This window comes from Quercus robur, chromosome 11, assembly GCF_932294415.1.
Source record: "Quercus robur chromosome 11, dhQueRobu3.1, whole genome shotgun sequence".
NCBI classification, from domain to species: domain Eukaryota; kingdom Viridiplantae; phylum Streptophyta; class Magnoliopsida; order Fagales; family Fagaceae; genus Quercus; species Quercus robur.
In genome coordinates, this window is record NC_065544.1 from 7,963,712 (window position 1) to 7,983,357 (window position 19,646).

A 19,646-nucleotide genomic window follows, 5' to 3' on the forward strand; every position below is an offset into this window, starting at 1 on the left:
TAATCTTTGTTTTCTATTTCCTGATTTTCAAGTTTCCAATACTGTGGTGCTTGTCGTCCCCCTTTTCCTGTACATGGCAAGAGTCTCTTTATAGTGCCTGTCGTAACCGGATTTTACTATTTTAGCCCTTAACCACTTTTGTCTAGTATGGGTGCACCTGCCGACTACCACTGGTCCGTCTGTGTGCCACTCCCCATCACCAGACAAAAGAAAACTATTTTGTTTGTTTGTCTGCCGTGTCACCCTTTCCTGCTATGGTATAGGTGCCTTCTCTCTCCCTATCTCTCATGGCATGCACCTAGTAGTTACAGTTCAGCTTTGCTCCTTTGGGTGGTATGTCATCCCAATAGGACACTTCTCCCAAAAGAGCCCTAGCAGGAACCTCAAAATAGGTTTTTCCCTCTCCCCACCGCCAAATCATGCCCTCTTACCTCTAACACATGACCTCACTGTGTCATGTATTGGTTGGGTATTGGCTAGTGAGGTCTGGGCCTTGAGCGTACCTCTCTTCCATGTATGTCCAAAATCTGTTTGCTGCTCATATGTCTGCCATGGTTAGCATGTACAGTCTGCCGTCCATTTTTTACTATTTTCTGGTTTTTCTTTCCTTTATGGCTTGCCATATTCGGGGCTGGGCCTTACTGGACTGTGGGCTTTGCTTTTCTTTATCCCACCCTTTTTACCACTCTATCATTCCTGCTGCGAAATTGTTTTACTTCAATTTGGCTGGGCCTCTTTGGGTCTGCCATTTATTCTTCTCCTAATGGCCCAGCACGGCCATTGGTTCTTTTGTTATATCACTAGCGGGCTCTTGTGTCCCATTTGTTTTCCCTTGCTGTCAAGCACGTTTGCTTTCCTTGGGCTTCCTCGGCCCTTTTTTCAACTTTACATTCTCATGGGCTTTTAATGAATTCTTTGGGCTTCCCTAACCCAATTATATTATTTCTCATCCTTGGGGTTCATGGGCTTGCCATCAACCTCTTACTTTCTTTACTTTCATTACTTTGGGTTTGTCGTGGTCCATTCTCACCTTTCCACGTCATATACTGCCCATGGTTTGCTTTTTCTCTCTTTCCGAGCTCCTTTAAGCCCATTTACCTCCTCAAGGCCCATTTGTTCATCTCATGGGCCTGTGATCTATTATTCCTACGCTTGGGCTTAATGGTTTTCTATCTGTTTGCCAACTCTTTTCTGTCCGTGTTGCTGGGCTTTTCACTTCCACTTGGGCTTCCAAAATGGCCATCAACACCCTTCATCAAGGGGGATGTGTCAGGGGGAAAGACCCCGAAAGGACTTAATAATTCCTCTTTTTTTATGCAAGATAAAACTTCTATTTTATCCTAATATAAGTATATATATGTGTGAAACTCACTTCTGGAGACTTGAACCCTGGCCTTGCCCCTCCCCCCCCGCCCCCCAACACCCCACAAGAAATTTGTATTTGTGGAGTGACAATCAAACCAAGAGTACATGGTGGTAAAGTATGGTTAAATAACCTAACAATTGTGCTCAATTAACATTGTCATCTATCATGAATTAATGTAGATAATTTTTTTTTTAGGATAAGATAATGTATGTATGTTAGTTAAAGGTAAAAGTACTAAATTTATGAGACAACATTAATGGCTAGTCACTACTTAGGTGATTAGAACATTAACTAATAATAGATCATGATATGGGTTCAAGCTCCATGGTAACTTGACTAAATTTACACCTTTTTAAGGTCATATATTCTTATTAAATCCAATGGTCAATAAAATACTATTTTCCAATAATTAAGGAAGAGTTATTGATGGTGATCATATTGTCAAATATTGGTGGAGCCAATATTTAGTATAGCAAGGATACTATAAATATTTCTCTTAGAGTAAAGATTAGTGACGCACCACTAACCTTTACTCTAAAGAGTATCATGAATTTTTGGACTTAATTCTCCTTATTTATTTACATTTATCAAATCTAAGGGATGTTTTGGACAGTTTTCCTTCTATTAATTTGGCATTTCCAAAAATTGACCCCAGCAAATTTCAAATCAAATTCCTCTAATTTTCGACATCAAAAACCGGTTAATTTCAAATAAGAATTTCTTATTATTGTATGTCACATAACCTCACTTTTTAAATCAACATATATAGCCTTATTCCTATTGGCTGTGATTGGCTACAAGAATCATAATCCTCAATTAAATCCATGTTTAGTACATGATTAAGAGAGTGAACAGATATCAAACTAAAAGGGTTAAAAAGGACCAAATAGAAAAAGGCCAAATAGAAAAAGGCCATAGTGGCTAATCCATCCAAGTTCAATTGGAAATGTTACATCTTTTCTAGATCTGAAAAATTATGCAAAATTAATTAATTTAACACGAAAAATGAGTTCAAATTTTGCATAAAATTGATCAAAACTTGTAAAACAAAAATGCATAATCAAAACAATTTAAAGAACTCAACGAAAACTCGAACCACAACCATCTGTTATATAATATCAATATGGCTTGCCAATCTACGATCTTTGCCCCATGTGTTTTGCATGATGGTTCTGAATTGCATCTTCATATATAGTTCTCAACTCTATGGTATCCACTAGAACTAGAGGACCATATTAGTAAACTTAACCAAAAAAATCACTTCCTAACCTCAAACTTGTTTAACCCAAAAACAAAAAACGCATAAACCCACTATTTTCTCAATAATAGATGTCGGTACTAGTGTCTAACGGCTTCCTTGTAAAGATATCACAATGAAACAAGCCAATCTTGTGGAACCATCCTCATTAATTCTATAATCCAAGACCATCTTGGAGTCTCATCCCTTAGTTGACACAGCACTTTGGCTTTTGTTAAATGACACGAAGTGTAACTTAAACCCATTTGGCCTCTTTGAGAATTTTGTTAGCTAACACAAGAAATAAAGATGGCAGCTTGAAGCTTAACAGTACTACTAGTTAGCAATAATGATTGAAACAGTCGCAATATATGAATACCCAACATAGGCTAACAAGCATTGTTATTAATATTAAACATTACTAATTCAAACAACTACAATTATCATCTTATCCTTCTTTTCTTTGTATCATCCTCTAGATAGAATTAATCCTCAATCCAAGGACTCAGCTTAGGCTTCCCAACATTCCTAAGTGCCTTCCAAACAACACTATTACACTTGAACCCTGACCCGAAAGCGATTTGCCAAATTCTATCACCATTCTTGACCTTTGAGTTTGCTTCCAAGTACGCCAATTCATACCAAATACTACTACTTGAAGTGTTCCCAAATCGCTCCAAAGTTTTCCTTGATGCCTCCATGTACTCCTCAGTGAGCTCCAAGTTCTTCTGTATCTCGTCCAGCACTTTCTTGCTTGCTGCCAATATGCAAGCATGGTTGAAAGCAAGCTTGTAGTCAGGGATGTAAGGCTTGGCTTTCTCCTTCTTAAAGAGCATATTGGTGAAGAAATGAAGTTGCTCAGAAACAGGTAGGACTAGTGGACCAAGAGTGGTGATGTTTGCCTTCAGTGCATGGCCTCCCACCTCAATCACATCTTTGCTCACCGAGATACCTTGCCTTCCTTCTGCATCTTCTCTTAAATGTATGCTTTTGAAGCTCCTATTGTCCATGGCTTTGCTAGTTCGAACCAGCTGCAACATTTAAGGTCTATAATTAGTATTATATGTTAGAAATTGAAAACAGCCTAATTAAAACATACCTCCAGTCATGATTGTTCTAGTGCTTCGAAAAGAATACTCAAATTTAGAGACAATTCCTCTAATCTATAATCTATATTTTAGAAAACTCTTTGATGGAACACAAGACTTCTTCAAAATGCTAAACTAGGGGGCCTCTAACAACAACAAAACTTTAGTCCCAAAACATTTTACATCATAACAAAATGGTACATAAAAGTTGTACCTGCTTGAGTTCATACTTGGAGCGCCATCGATCAAGGCGAAAGCTTGAGAGCAACATGGCTGCAGCCCCCATTCGAAAGAAGCAATTTGGAAGGAGCATGTCAGGTTCATTACCTTTGTACCAAGAGTAAGTTACAGCTTCTGCGCTCACTACTAGAGCATATGCACCCGGATATGCAAGTAGAAGGTCTTTAGCTAGATCAATAGCTATAATTCCAGCAGCACAACCCATGCCACCAAGGTTAAAGCTATGAATATTGTGGTTAAACTTAAAATGGTTTACTACCATTGATGAAAGGGATGGAGTAGTATTTAGTGAGCCACTATTCACCACAAGAATTCTTATGTCCTTTGGCTTAATTTTGGTGGCTGCAAAAAGGTCCTTTATTGCACCAAACATGATTTCACCTACTTCTTCTCGGCCATCTTTTAGGGTTATTTTCTGATTGGGGCTGAAAATTACACGGGGCAAATAGGTCTCATTGCCTATTCCAGAATTTTTGAGTGCTCGCTGCTGAAATTCAATGGCAGCATCATTGAAGTTGCCTGATTTTCTTGCTAACTCAATGAACTCCTCCTTTGAGATCTATGCAAGTACAATAAATTGGAAAAAATATTACACTTTATGTTCACATAGATGCTGCAATGATGCTGAATTCCGATTTCAAACTTAATCTGATTATGGATATCCATAGTAATCAGCCAAACAAAGTAGGGTAAAATGTTGTTTTGGACCCTCTCGAATATGAGTTTGTTTGATTTTGATTCCTTAATTTTAAAAATTCAATTTTGGTCTTTCAAATTCTTAAAATATTAATAATTTAGCCATTTAGTCTATTTTTTTTGGTTAAGGTTACTAACAAAATGCTAGACATTCCATATTTAAGGAACCAAATTCGAACTAACCCCATATTTAGATTGAACAAAAGTGCAAATAAGAAGCAATAGATGGACTGGAAACAGACAGATTGACTAAATTATTACACTTCAAAATTTTAAGGATCAAAACCAAACGTTCTAAAATTAAGAGACCAAAATCGAACATATCTCAAGAACCAAAAATATTGTTTATCCAAGAAATTAAGTAACAACAATGTATATAACCTCGTCTACTCCTCCCCTTCTTCCAAATCGTTAATAAGAAAATGAATATGTATCGTGAATTTTGTGACATGCTAAATTTCATATTACATGAGCAAGAGACTAGTGTAGAAAAATGCTTTCAAATAAGATAAAAATTAAATGCATCTTGTAAAGGAGCATGATTACGGTAGGTTACCTTAAGCTCATTCGGTGGGCGATAACAAGCAAAATCAACCAAATAAGTAGACCGAGGTGTTAAATCGAGATAAATATATAGAATTAAACCCAATAATCCCACAATAAAGAGAGCATCTGTAAGTTCACACTTCTGATGAAAATCTTCCCATGTGAACTTTCTTAGCTCAACACCCAAGATCACCAGGAGGACTGGTGCAACCAAGAAATAAAAGCTGTGGCTAAGCAAATAACCATAACCAAGCTTCACATATTTCAGGTTAACCGAGCTAAGAAAATCCGGCAATCTAGGCCGGACCTTCACGTAGAAATAAAAAGACCCGGCATTTGGCCCCGAATTATCAAGACCTCCATTCACAATCTCTGTTGAAAATTGCTCTTGCTCCATTGCCATTTGGGAATATGATTAAGAAGTTAAATTCAATTTTGTGACATGTAAATGACACAAGAATTGCTAGAAATCTCAAAGGGAAGATGATATGAAAGAATGGGGGTGCGACTGATTTAATATATGTATCAATGGGGAAAAGTGATATGATATATAGTGCATGGAAGTTTGTAGTTACGTTACGTTAAGGATATAACATAAGAGTAGTAACAGAAAGTAGGCTCTTTGTGCATGAAGCCTCAAGAGCAGCGGGTTTGTAGCATCAGAGAAATTGTGGGTCTGACTTCTGAGGATAGTTTTAGTTTTTTTTTTTTTTTTTTTTGGGGGGGGGGGTGGTTAAACTTCTCATTCAGCCTAATAACTTAGTATAATGGGATAATTTTGAGATATTGTGCTATGAAAGACTACTTTTTACTATTCACTTCCCTCAATTTTAAGTCATCGATAATTTTCATTTTGGTTAAGATAAGTCTTGTCCCATATTAGAATATTTTTGGAGCAATGGTTTAAAAAAAGAATTGAGACAATTGGTTATTTAGCAATGCTATTGACTGGACTTTTTTCACAATTATTAAAGTGGTCGACTATGAATAAAAATGTGCATTAGTCGGGTTAGAGGGTTTTTTTAACCAAATTCAACAAGATCAGGGTGAGAAATTCCCAACTCATCTTGTATGTAAAAACGAACCCAACCACTTAGGTTGAATTGATATGTTGCATTTACATGTTTCATGCCTTGCAAGATTTTAATTAACTATTTGAGCACTATTTTTTTTAATAGATTATTACAATTCACATAATTAATAAAAATATATAGTTACTAAAAATATATAGTTACTAAAAAAATATAAACATAATTAATAAAACTAAAAAAAAAAAAATTTGAAATAAGTATATAAAAATGAACTTACATATATTGTGGGTTGGGTTGGGTTGGGTTGGGTCAGATGGGTTGAAGAAACAATCAACCCAGATCTGACCCAACCCAAGCTAAAAATAAATAAATAAATAAATAATAAAATAAAATAAAATAAAAATTAGAACCTAACTTAACCCACCAACCCACGAAAAACCAACCAAAAGCATCATGTTGAGTTAGCTAGGCTGGGTCAATTTTGTCAAGTTGGTGGATTAGAAAAACACCCCTAACTGTGAGTGGTGGGGGAAGCAATAGGTGGTAGGTCCATGTAAAAAGTTGTATCCACTATTCATAGTAGACTACTTCAACAAGTGTGAAAAATGTTGTATCTATAACATTACTATTGGTAATTTATCATTCTATCAGAGCAAGTGGTTTTAAGTTCAAACCATGTTTTCACTCTCACTTAAAAAGCTAAACTCATGTATTGGAGGCATAAGTTTTTGGGACAACTAATAATTTATTATAGTTAGGACAAGTGATGAAAGCCTAAGAGGAAATGGTAAATTTAATTATTTAATCATTATTCTAACAAGTCATACTTTCAAAATAGACCTCCTAGATAGAGTGGTAATGACTAAATGAGTAAACACATTTTCTCTCTAAAATTTGGAGAACCACACTTTAAAAAAGACCTCCAATAAATTAGTTATCAAATAATCATTTTTTCTAGTGATAGTTAGGGGTGTTCACGGTGCACTTTGATGCGCTTTTGGACCATATTTAGCACCACACTATAATTTAATAAATTAGTTACCATGCAATACGGTGCAATTTGGTCGATTTTCGTAACACATTAAACCAAAAATCGCATCACGTTGTGCAATGCAGTGCAATTTCTCACCTCCATCTGCGGTTCGATGCAATTACTCTATTTTGTAGACAATTTAAGTTGGTCTAGGTGTGGTCCAAGCAAGTTCGTGAACACCTCTAATGCTAGTTTGCTATAATGGTTCTTCTCACCGAGTAAATTATTAAAGATGAATTAAATGTTTCTGCCCAAATTAAAAACATCCACGCCTCTCTCTCAATTTGTTTAAAGAATATATAAGTGATAAATAAAGAATATTTAATGAATTTGTTAGAGATTGATTTGAAAAAGTCATTAGATAAAATATTATATATAAAAAAGTGGGTATTGGGATAAAGATTTTGGTGAAACTTTTACTAACATGTTGGAGATGCTCTTTAAGTGTGTAAAAATGCATTAATATAAAACACACTGACAAATATTTGGAAAAATTAAACCCTATTGTTAAAAGAAAAGATTAAATTGTATAATTTCAAAATTAACAATTTAGACTTAACTAATTTAAGTGAAACGAAATTTAGGGTTTAAAATGGGTTGAAGGTTTAATTTATTACTCATTTAAATCTTGGAGTTTATTTTTTTATTTTTTTAAATTATAAGATTTAATTTATTACTTTTGAAATCTCAAGGTTTAATTCATGCAAAAAATCTCAAGGTTTAATTTATTACTTTTTAAATTATAGGATTTAATTTTTTATATTCCTAAATTATAGGTTTAAAATTTAATTTTATCTAAAAATATTTTATGTGAAAAATATAGGTGTAAATTTTTAAAATGAAATTTTTTGCATATATTTTTTTTAACGATTTCAGGTTTAGGTAACCACCATAATGGCTCAAAGAACCCAGAAATGTAGGCCCAAGTCTGGCAACTCCTTGGGCCTTTTTCATTTTTATGAGGTTCTACATGATACTGGGCTGAACTTTCTAGTCCAAAGATTATATTTTACTACATTAATACCCGTCCACGCCTTTCGTTTCCTTTTTTTGGTCATTCTCTTCACACTCACTTTTTTATGTGAAAATAACATTCTTTTTAACAGTAATTTAAAAAAAAAAAAAATTTGGACAAAATTTCCTAAATTGAATAAATTTGAAACTAAACTTAATTGAACAAAAGTAAAATTAGAGTATTGAAATAAATTTCAGCCAAACATAGAAGTTGCAATTTGCATTTTAGCATTTTATTTTTAAAAACACTACTAAAAGAAAACACATGCTTTTTTTTTTTTTTTGAAACAAAAGAAAACACATGCTCTAAAAGTAAAACCTAATAATTTTTCAAACCCCTAAAACCCCCAACAATCTCACAAAATCGGTCTCTCTGTTTCCATTCATTCTTTCATCACTCACTATTCAGAACCCAAAAAATCTCTCTGTTAATCAATTCAGTTTATTACAAAGTTCCAAAAAAAAATTAATAAATAAAAAGTAAAATTAATTACTTTGTGCAACTAAGTTAGGGTTTCGAAGTCACCATGGCCAATTTCTAGACCTCGATTCATCGACCCAATTGGATGATCAATCTCAGGGACAGAATGACACCAGACTTTGTGAATATGGTATTTTCTCTAATGGACTGTGCCCATCTATGAAAGTGGGCAATAACATTGCTCACTTGTTTAACTCCAAGGAATAACTATTTTTGTCCATTATTGTTTACAAAACAAATTTAAGATTAATTTTAGCAGAGTTTTAAGAGAGAATTATGCTACAGCATTTGAGTACAAGTATGTTGGTTCTTAAGACTAAGCTCTCCTTGTTTCTTTATGGAATCCTAGACTTATTTGGTACATGTATTTTGAAATTGTTGAAGGTGAATCATGAATAATCCTGATATTCACACACCGTTATATGGAAGGATGTTTCAAAAGAGATAGGAGCTCAAAAAATGTATGAAGATCCAAGCACAAATGGGGAGTTTGCTCATGGGTGATGCGGTAACAGGTCCATGAACTTAGGTTGAATAAGATTAATAATTATGAGAAATTATACGGTCCTCATGGTGGATCATGTCACTTGTCCACCATTTCATTAAAAGACTCATATTTGTTTAAAATTGTTGAGTCAGCTTAAAATAAAATAAAAATTAGTTAAACTGACTCGGCAATTTTAAACAGATAAAAATCTTTTAGTGAAATGGTGGATAAATAACATAATCCACCATGAGAACCATATAATAGAAGATTTAGTAATTCTCACTGATTTATTCGAAGATGTTTTTTCTTACATGAGTTTAAATTAATTTTATCCTCTTATGTTTTGTATAGTTGGGAAGGTCATATTGATCCTTTTTCTTTTTTTTTGCTGTGTAGACTCATATTATTTGGCCTGACATCTTTGTACAAGTCATAGCATTTTTAAGAAGAAAAAAAAAGGAAGAAAACAATGATTTCCAATTGCTTGATAAACTAAGAATTAAATTAAATAAAAACCAGAGAGAATAAGAAGATATTGAAAACATAAGTGCATTTTCGTATGCTATTGCTTGATAAATTCTTAAACAATAACATATAGATAAAAATGACATTTTTTTTCTGCATAACAAATTCTCTATTGTTTTAAGGGGAAAAAAGTGTAGGAACTGGGGAGAAACCACTTCCTGAAAAATTAGGCCTGCATTTTTCATATTAAGGGCAGAGTTAAGCATTCAAATGCAACATTTAGTTAGAAAACGCTAAATGTGTGCTTTGCATAATCACAGGTAAACAACTAAAATTTCAACCAAATCACATGTGGATAAATTATAATTTATCCGTTCAAAATAAAATGCTAAATGACAATTATGTGAGAAAACGTGTACTTTTTTTTTTTCTTTTTGAGAAACAGAAAACGTGAACTTTAATGTGAGGGATGGCCGGCCACACGCTGCATGTTACTATGCATAATCAGTCATGATGAAATTCATCATCATTTCACTCACCTTCCTAAAAAATTTTAATTTGTTAATCAACAATTGCATCTGACCTATATAAAACTCATCAATGATCCAACCCACCTTGCTTTCAATGCTTCCATTAACAATTTCAACTTGTCTTCCTCCCAGCCCTATATTTCTTTCAAAGCCATGGAGGTGTCTATATTTTCTTTTTAAGTCTCTTCATTGACTGTCATTTTCTCTGCTTCACATGGTTATTCAAACAAAATGTTATGAAACTTTAATATCATGTTACAGGTTGTTGAGTTAAAGGTACGCTTACACTGCAAGGCATGTAAGAAATCAGTTCGCAAAGCTTTGTGCAGGATCAAAGGTATGTAACAAGAAAAAAGGCAGATATATATATATATATATATATATATATATATTACTAAATTACATTTTTTGGCTCTTTAAGTTTCAAAATTGTTTTCATTTTGGTTCCTTTGAGCTTTAAATTTTTCATTTTTGTTCATCAAGTTTCATGCCATTTTCAAAATGATCATATCTATGTGATTGATTTGACCACTAAGTACATACAAGACAACATCGTTTCTTTTTTCTTTTTATCTTTCTTATCGGTCAGATTTAGTCATGGATATGGACAGAAATAAAACATTTAAAAATAGTATCAAACATGATGGAGTAAAATGAAAATTCTCAAACTTTAAGGGTTGAAAGTGTAATTTAGTTTTTTTTTTTTTTTTATAATAATAAATAAAACATTCATGAGGCAATCCATGACATTGTAAATGAAAGAATAACTCTGACTTTCACCTCCCAAACGTTAATTGCTTGCAGTGATACAAATGGGACAATACTATGGTCCTAATCCATAAGGTTGTATTTTTTTTTCTTTTTTTCTTTTTTTGGTTTGAGAAATGTCGTATCTTGTACATTATTGGTTGTGTGTAATGGATGTCTTACAACACATTGGGCCTACAAGCGTGTGGTTCCCATTAACCATGAAATATCGATTCATGGCATGCAAACGATGTACAAAATAATTCTCATTCGCCTTGAATTAGGGGTCACAACTCACAAAGCCAATAGACATATTTTAGTGTTTGTAATTCTAAAAAGCCACAAAAATCAAATGCTGCTTATTTACGGTTTAATCATTCTAAACTAGGCACAATCCCAAGATTTAATTGTGGTTTCCATCTATATATCATGATAAACCCTCCCAAAAAAATGTGGATTCAGCCAAGACAAGAACATTTTTGCATGCATGCAAGTTAATTAATTATCTAATCTATTATTACAGGGGTAACGTGTGTGGAAATTGATGTAGTAATGAGCAAGATCACGGTGTTAGGCTACATTGATCGCAAAGTAGTTGTAAAAGCCGTGCGGAGGACTGGAAGAAGAGCAGAGTTGTGGCCATCATCATCATCGTGTCGCCAAGAGGAGCCTAGACTGGCTGGACGTTTTGGGTGCATTAATATCCCTAGATGGGGTTTTTGAAACTTCAAATTATTGTAATGCTTCTATTGTCTTGAATTAGAAGAAACCAAAAACATGAATCTATGTGGAGTATAATGTCAAGAATAATTGCTGCGAAATCTGATTTTCCTGCTAAAATATGACCAATTTTTTAAAATAATTCAATAATTACAAAAATAAGAGAATGTGATTTCATCTCCAAATGTCTCTATTGGAAACACCATAAAATAATTCAAGGCTCTTACCCATATTAATATCATATCTCATTCTCTAAATGCTTGTAAAAGTTGAAAAACTAGTAAAACTACTAGGTTTTTTTTCCCATGGATTTGATAGGATTTGAGCCTATGACTCTGCTTCATAATTATTTCTTTGTATCATTAAGTCAAGATATCAATTCGTTTGGGTGTGTCATTGATTCAAAATCAAGATTCTTAAGAAATTCTATTAGTTGAACTATTTAGAACTTGTGAAACTACTAGTGTTGTGGTATATATATTTGTAATATTTTATGTGAAGGAACTTTTTTTTCTAGATAGGGATGAGAAATACATAAGATTTAAGAAGACCAAAAAGACTAAAAAGAAATATGAAACATAGGAGACAAACTTATTTTTTAAATGTCACAGGTCTTATGCCTAAATAAAAATTAGAGGATTCAATGAGAGAAATAGCTTATCCAATAATAATTATTTGTTATATTTAATTATTTATATGGAGTGTTTCTACCAATAGCTTGAAAGGAGAACTCTATATCAAACAATAAACTATAACTAAGTGTTATATATATACGCCATCTCATAATCTAGTAATATTGGCCCCTTCTAGGGCAACTTTTAATTTTGATAATTCGATAATTGAGTGAGGGTAGATTTGAATCTCATTCGAATACCAAGAGATGTCAATTGAATTATAAGGCTCTTGGCCCTTCTTGTTAGATTTTTGAAGTGTACAATCATCTTATTTACACTTTAAAATAAAATAAAGCACCAAATACCAAAAACGAAAAAGGTGTGTGCTATATTCATGAACTACATTACACGTTAAGATTTTTATTTTAGGTGAAATTGCATAATTAAAAAAAAAATCCAAATTTTTCTTCCATGTTTCAAATGAAGTCTCATGCTTTAAATTTTGTCAATTAAAATCCCAAACTTATCAAATCATTTCAATATAAGCTTTTCTTTATCTTCATCATTCATTTTTATTATTTTGGACATTAACATAGCAAATCAGAATTCATTTATTAAAACTCTACATTTGACTTAGAGTTTCTCATAAATCAATTTGACTACCAATGAAGTGAAAGGGCAGACAGACAAAGATTTGTTTTGAGTGAGAAATTGATTACCAAAAAATTAAAATTTTCTAATTAGGTGAAATACAATGTTTTTTCAATACTTTTTCCATCTTCTCTACTTCATTCCTATCCAAAATAAGTATAAATAACAGAGGTGAATAAAAGCTTTAAATTGAAACCGTTTTATAAGTTTGGAAAAATTACACTTTATTACCCTAAACTATACACCAAAATACACTTTATACCTTAAACTATTCAAATGCACACTTTGCACTCTAAACTATGACATTTGTTACATTTTGCATTGTTAAGTTAGACAGAAATTAATAACACATTACTTGCACATGATTTTTGCTTAGGTGGTACACTGATTAAATATCCAAAAGAAGGAAAAAAAAAAAAAAAAAAAAACACTCTTTCACAATAAATGTCCTCTGGGAATAGTTTATTAAACTGAAACTGAAAAATTTTTGCTAAAAGTATTGTAAATAAAGGTAAAAGTTAGTTGAATAGTGCAGTGAGACCCATGAATAGTACCAAAAAGTGTAATGAAACTCATGAATAGTACTAAAAATAAATCGAGAGTGGAGATAAGTTGAAAAATTCAGTTTATCCCAAACGCACACTAAGTGAGCGTTTGGATTGCGTCTAATAGCCCTGCATTTTGAGTTTCAGTCTTTTTATTTTTTTTGGATCAACGCCTGGTGCATTATTCATGGGATATGAACAATGCATCAAGGCATATGAATAGTGTTTTTTAGTGTGAACAGTAACCGAAAATTATTTACAAATTTAAAAATTTGCTATGAAATAGGTACTCTTGGTTTTTTTTTTTTTTTAAATGAAATTTTCCCTTTATTTTAAAATTAACAGGCAGGTTGCAAAGTTTTTCAGTTGTGCTCTTTGGGACCTGCCTACTTTCAATACCCATGATTTCAACATGGCCAAGATTTGGATCATCTATTATGCATCCTTTGATCAGACGATTCTCTTCAACTGTAGACCCCACACTATCAATTCCAGCCATTCACTGTAAAATTAGAGACTACGTTTCCGAAGGACTTTATAACGAAACACTTGAACTTTACAAAGAAGTGCTCCATCCATTGGGTCTCCATGCAACCACCTCCATTTTTATTCCTTCCATCATCAAGGCATGCTCTCATGCTCAGTCCTACCATTTTGGACTCCAGCTTCACTGCATGGCCCTCAAGACAGGCTCTGATTCAGAGGCAATTATATCCAATTCTCTCGTTTCTATGTATGCTAAATTTTCCATTGCTGAAGCTGCACGTCAAGTGTTTGATACAATGCCTCATAGAGACACCATCTCATGGAATTCCATGATAAATTGCTATTTACAAAATGGGTATTGCGTAAACGCTTTAGAAATGTTTAAGGAGATGTATTTGTGTGGTTTTGCACCAAAGCCCGAGTTAATTGCCGCCATAGTGTCAGCTTGTGCAAGGAAAGGAGAGTTTAGACTAGGGAGACAGATTCATGGGCTTGTTATTGTTGATGGAATCAAGGAGTCGGTGTTTTTGTCAACGGCTTTGGTTGATTTGTACTTGAGATGTCATGACTCATTGGTAGCTTTACGTGTCTTTGAAGGAATGGAAAATAAAAATGAAGTTTCATGGACTGCTATGATTTCTGGCTGCACAGCTAATCAAAATTATGATATGGCAATCAATTGCTTTCAAGCAATGCAGGTTTCCGGGGTTAAACCCAATCGAGTAACATTACTTACGGTGTTACCAGCTTTTGCAGAATTGGGCTATATTGAGCATGGCAAAGAGATTCATGGGTATGCTTTTCGTCATGGATTTGATGCAGATCATCATTTTTCAGCTGCTCTCATACATATGTATTGTAAATGCCAGGAAACTTTGCATTCTGCTGAGACCATTTTTGAGAAGTCAATTATTAAAGATGTTGTGATGTGGAGTTTGATTATTGGGAGCTACGCTCAAAGTAGGAATAGCGGCAAAGCAATGAATCTTTTTAGCCAGATGCAGATGCAGGGAATTGAGCCTAACTCTGTAACTCTATTGGCCATACTTTCTGTCTGCACCAGTTTATCTTCACTAAAGCATGGATTTGGAGTCCATGGCTATATCCTGAAATCTGGCTTGAACTTTGACATTTTCATTGGGAATGCACTTATAAATATGTATGCAAAGTGTGGCTGTCTCATGGCTTCCCATCAAATTTTTAAAGAAATGCCAACCAGAGATTGCACTTCATGGAGCACATTAATCAGTGGTTATGGTCTTCATGGTTGTGGTGAAGAAGCTTTGCAACTCTTCCATGAGATGCAAGACAAAGGGATGAAGCCAGATTCAATGACTTTCCTCGCTCTATTATCCACTTGCAACCATACTGGCCTTGTCGAAGAGGGACGAAAGATCTTTGATTGTGTAATGAAAGATGATAAAATTCCCTTAACTGTAGAACATTATGCATGCTTTATCGACCTCCTTGGAAGGTCAGGGAAGCTTGACAATGCTTGTGAGGTTGTAAGAGCAATGCCCATGAAACCTAGTACAAAAATTTGGAGCTCCTTGGTATCTGCTTGTAAGGTTCATGGAAGATTGGAAATTGCTGAAAAGTTAGCACTTTGGCTTATCGAATCAGAACCTCGTAACGCTGCCAATTATACCATGTTGAGTATGGTTTATGCTGAAGCTGGTAATTGGCCTGGGGTGGAAGAGGTGAGGAGACTCACAAGGGTACAAGGCTTGAAGAAATGTTATGCATTCAGCCGAATTGAGCTGGAGTATAAGAGCTTCTCAAGTAGTAGAAACAATCAGCAACTGTAATTTATCAAGCATTTGGGTTGAAGAATGAAGGCCAAGCATATCCACCCACAGTCAAATTTTTACATTGAAATTTGTGTAAAATACAATTTTGGTTTCACCAAATTTTTCACTGAGGTGCAATACAGTTTTGTTAAGGCAGAAAAAGATTATATAATGTGCCCAGAAAAAGAAATGGATGAAGTACTTGTTCCGTGATACCAGCCATGGCCTCAATGACAAGAGCAACAACATTAGAAAGATATATGGCTCAAATGCTCGATTCACTGATAAAGCTTCCGCAGTACTACCTGTTTAACCTATAGCTGCCCTTCTTCTAATTCTAGCAGTGTCAATAAGCCAGAACTTCTGCAAACAAGTAATGGTTGTCTAAAGTATTTGAGAAAATTTGTAAGTGTAACAAATGCATTTTGTATTCATTTACAATAGCATAGTAGTAAAAAATGACATGTCAATTAAAGAGGTGAAGATGGAGTGACTTTGGATAGGATAGAATGATGAAAAGAATAGATTTGTCGACCCAAATGTTTTGGGACTAAGCCTTGGTTTGTTGTTGTAACGATTCCAGACTACTGATGGCAATGCATGATATTCTGTACATATTATGAATTTTATATGGATTATTTGGCTCGCATAATTATGAACTATGTATAGATATTTATAAGTTTTGGGAATTAATGGAAATGCAATTGAAGTAGTGTTCAATAACTGTTAAGACGAGAGAGAGAGAGAGACTAAGAGAGAGAAATAAGAAATGACGTTGTCGTTTGGTTGGCACTTAACGGCCAATTCAATTACAAATATGGACAAAAGGATAATTTTGAAGGAAAAAAAAAAAAAAAACCACCAAACTTGGTGGACTAAAATGAAAAATCCCAAACTTAATGGACCAAAGTGAAAACAACCCTACACTTTAAGGGTGAAAAGGGTGAAAAGTGTAATTTAGTCATATTAAAATTGTGAAGAGGAAATAATAAGACATCACATAAATTGACAATTATACCCCTCATTTGTTTTTTTTTTTTTTTTTTTTTTTGAGAAGAAAACTACTTGTTATATTAAAATCAAGAGTTTGGAAAATCATCCAACACAAAAGACATGATATCCGTTGGAACACACTCCAACCAGATTTGAGACGAAAGAGAGGATCTCGCTCGTTGGGCTAAAGCATGCGCTATTGCATTGCCTTGCCGACCTACATGAGCGAAAGAAATACTCTAAAAAGAGTTTGAATGAGAAAGAATATCTAAGATGAGATGCCCCCCACTAGAATGGTCCATACCGGAACCCTTTAAAGCATTAACCACTGATTAAGAGTCACCTTCGCAGACACACTGAGTATGACCCAATTCTGCAGAAAAAAATATCGCACGCCTTGCTGCAAGGAGTTCAAGGATCTCCACTGTTGGAGGTTTTGCAATTTGCTCGGATAGAGCTACCACCACCTGACCCTCGCAAGATCGAATTACCACGCCTAAGCTCGCCCTGTCAGACTCCCCAAACATTGCTCCGTCATAGTTTATCTTTACCGAACCGGCTGCCGGCGGAGACCACCTGCAAGGAATAACCCGTTTCCTGAGAATAGAGGGGTTGACCATGTCTTTGAATTCATTGAGATAAGTCTTGGCAAAACTAGCAACATTACAGAGAGGCAGAGGGTTGTCATGGAGACATGACTTGTTCCTCTGAGACCAGATGGCCCAAGCAGTTACAGCAAATAACGTTAATGAAGCTGGTTTGACTCGGATATTTTGCAGAACATCCGAGAAGGAATCAGTGGCCGCTGCACTTCTATCCACCCATCCAAAATTTGAATCCCAGACAACTCCATAAAGCATGTTCAACAGTCTCCGGAACACCAGCACAGCGAGGGCACTCTGCTTCCTCCAGAATTTTCCGCTTCCGTAAATTAACCTTGGTAGGCAACGAGTTTGTGCAAGTCTTCCATAGAAAATGCTTGATCTTACCCGGAACCTTCAGCTTCCATAAACATTTCCAAAAACCCCTCTGTGAGTCTGAAACAAAAGGATGATTCGTGTCCCTATTATGAAGCTCACATAGAGATTTATATCCGGATTTAACGGAATAACTTCCAGATTTTTCAGACTTCCAAACCAAGGTGTCAGGTTGGGGAGTGAAACTAAGAGGCAGAGACTTGATAAGTCTAGCATCAAGTGGATGAAAACACCAATCAATAAGATTGATGTTCCACCACCCTGTATCTGGATCAATCAAGGACTTCACAGTAGACTCCGGAGCAAGATGAAAGACTGGGGATTTAATTCTACCATCAGGACTTGGCAGCCATACATCCTTATAGATTCGGACAGAGTGACCATTGCCCACTCTCTAAGAGGATCCCCTTTTAATTAAGTCTCTGGACCACAGAATACTCTTCCAAGTGAAGGAGCCGGAAGAAGATTTTGCCTCAAATATAGAATTATTTGGAAAATACTTCGCCTTGAAAACCCTATAGAATAGAGATTCCCTATCATGCAGCAACCTCCACAACTGTTTAGCCAACATAGCTTTATTAAATTTGCAAAGATCTTTAAAGCGCTCTTTGGTTGGCATAACACCTCCCATTTTGCCCAGTGGATTTTCCTCCCATACCCCTCATTTGTTTGATCTAATGAAATAAATATAAATTGACATCATAAGAGGAAAAATGATATATTTTTTAAAAATATACATGTAAGTGAAACTTGCTTATCTCTGGATTCTCCTATTTTGGAAGAACACAAAATAAGGGGCTTGGAAGATTATCTTACCTCCTCCAAATCTCCCCAAACATTTTTCCCCTTCCTTCTAAAAAAAATCCAAACAAAGTGAATTAAACTACCTCCATCTACTTCCCCTCAGTTCAAATACACTATTAGATCAAGATGGAATAAGGGGAAGTTTGTACTAATTAACTAATTGGTACGAACAGTCCAAATTAATGAACGTTGGTATTTTGATAAATAGACTATGATTGGTTTTGTTTGGGGACATAAGATAATTTTGTCATTGGGTTACCAAGAAGGTATGTTCAAATTATTATCTTGGTTTGGATGGCAAAGTATGATTGTTAATTGTTAATTGTTAAACCAATAGGGAAAATTTTCTTATACATTTGTTAATGTGTACTTTGTACACACAACGTCAATAATTTCACGCATTTAAATGTAAAATAGGGAATGTGCACAAATGATGTATAATAAGGAATATGTTAGGATCAATGCCCAACGTAATATATGACTTGATGGGACTGACGAACTCACCATCTGATGAGACTGACGAACTCACCTTTCTTGGACGACCTCATCGAGACTGACGAGGCTGTCCTCTGGGACGAACTAACCACGTCCATATCACTGACGAAGGTAACAAAACCATTCAATACAGCCAATAATGTCCTGAGCGGTTACAAGACCAGCTGTACAGACCGTTGGATGCCTCATTAAGGCACACATTACTAAGCATGAGACGTTACCAAAAGAGACATTAAAACCACATTAACAACCACAACGGCTAGAGGCTGTGGGAGCATATATAAAGCCCTCACAATACCAACACAAGGTACACAGACACACCTCAAAGCATTTCTAGTTATTCTGATACTCTGTTATTTCCTCAAAGTTCTTTTATACTGACTTTGGCATCGGAGACATTGTGGCAGGCACCACACCGGTGTCCACCTTAAGGGAGCTACCTTACCAGTTTCACAGTGACACCGACGAAGATACGGCTCCATCTGGACGAACCTACAAGACTGATGATTTGTACCTCATCAGTTTGGCGCCATCTATGGGGACAATATTTTCAGATTCATATTTGAAAACGTAGTTTCCATCAACTTCTACGTTCAGATGGAACCCAATC

The 19,646-nt window shown here is 34.8% G+C and overlaps 3 protein-coding genes across 4 annotated transcripts; 2 read left to right on the forward strand and 1 right to left on the reverse strand.

Annotated features, from left to right (window-relative positions):
• Positions 1-3,034: 3,034 nt before the first annotated feature.
• On the reverse strand, positions 3,035-5,602 carry LOC126707340 (3-ketoacyl-CoA synthase 15-like). Its single transcript, XM_050406945.1, has 3 exons — positions 5,184-5,602; positions 3,906-4,490; positions 3,035-3,634 (listed from the first exon to the last, which is right to left on the reverse strand). The coding sequence occupies exons 1-3, from the start codon at positions 5,574-5,576 to the stop codon at positions 3,089-3,091; spliced, it is 1,524 nt and encodes a 507-aa protein (XP_050262902.1). The 5' UTR covers positions 5,577-5,602; the 3' UTR covers positions 3,035-3,088.
• Positions 5,603-10,307: 4,705 nt separating this feature from the next.
• Positions 10,308-11,782, forward strand: LOC126705912 (heavy metal-associated isoprenylated plant protein 45-like). 2 transcript variants are annotated; one of them, XM_050405135.1, is made up of 3 exons: positions 10,308-10,373; positions 10,476-10,551; positions 11,485-11,782. In XM_050405135.1, exons 1-3 carry the CDS (start codon positions 10,368-10,370, stop codon positions 11,682-11,684), a joined length of 282 nt encoding a protein of 93 aa, XP_050261092.1. In that variant the 5' UTR covers positions 10,308-10,367; the 3' UTR covers positions 11,685-11,782. The 2 variants fall into 2 exon arrangements, with proteins under 2 accessions (XP_050261092.1, XP_050261091.1); XM_050405134.1 differs by lacking the exon at positions 10,308-10,373 and having other exon boundaries at positions 10,380-10,551.
• A 2,057-nt stretch (positions 11,783-13,839) lies between these two features.
• On the forward strand, positions 13,840-16,419 carry LOC126706762 (pentatricopeptide repeat-containing protein At4g31070, mitochondrial). The gene has a single exon (XM_050406307.1). The coding sequence runs from the start codon at positions 13,893-13,895 to the stop codon at positions 15,783-15,785; it is 1,893 nt and encodes a 630-aa protein (XP_050262264.1). The 5' UTR covers positions 13,840-13,892; the 3' UTR covers positions 15,786-16,419.
• Positions 16,420-19,646: the final 3,227 nt, after the last annotated feature.

Bases quoted from the DNA above. Each gene is read 5' to 3' on its own strand.
- LOC126706762 (XM_050406307.1), top strand. From the start codon at position 13,893: ATGATTTCAACATGGCCAAGATTTGGATCATCTATTATGCATCCTTTG.
- LOC126705912 (XM_050405134.1), top strand. From the start codon at position 10,467: ATGTTACAGGTTGTTGAGTTAAAGGTACGCTTACACTGCAAGGCATGT. The intron at 10,552-11,484 runs GTATGTAACAAG...CTATTATTACAG, and splicing joins AGCTTTGTGCAGGATCAAAG to GGGTAACGTGTGTGGAAATT.
- LOC126707340 (XM_050406945.1), bottom strand. From the start codon at position 5,576: ATGGCAATGGAGCAAGAGCAATTTTCAACAGAGATTGTGAATGGAGGT. The intron at 4,491-5,183 runs GTAACCTACCGT...GTACTTGCATAG, and splicing joins GCCCACCGAATGAGCTTAAG to ATCTCAAAGGAGGAGTTCAT. The intron at 3,635-3,905 runs GTACAACTTTTA...TAAATGTTGCAG, and splicing joins CCAAGTATGAACTCAAGCAG to CTGGTTCGAACTAGCAAAGC.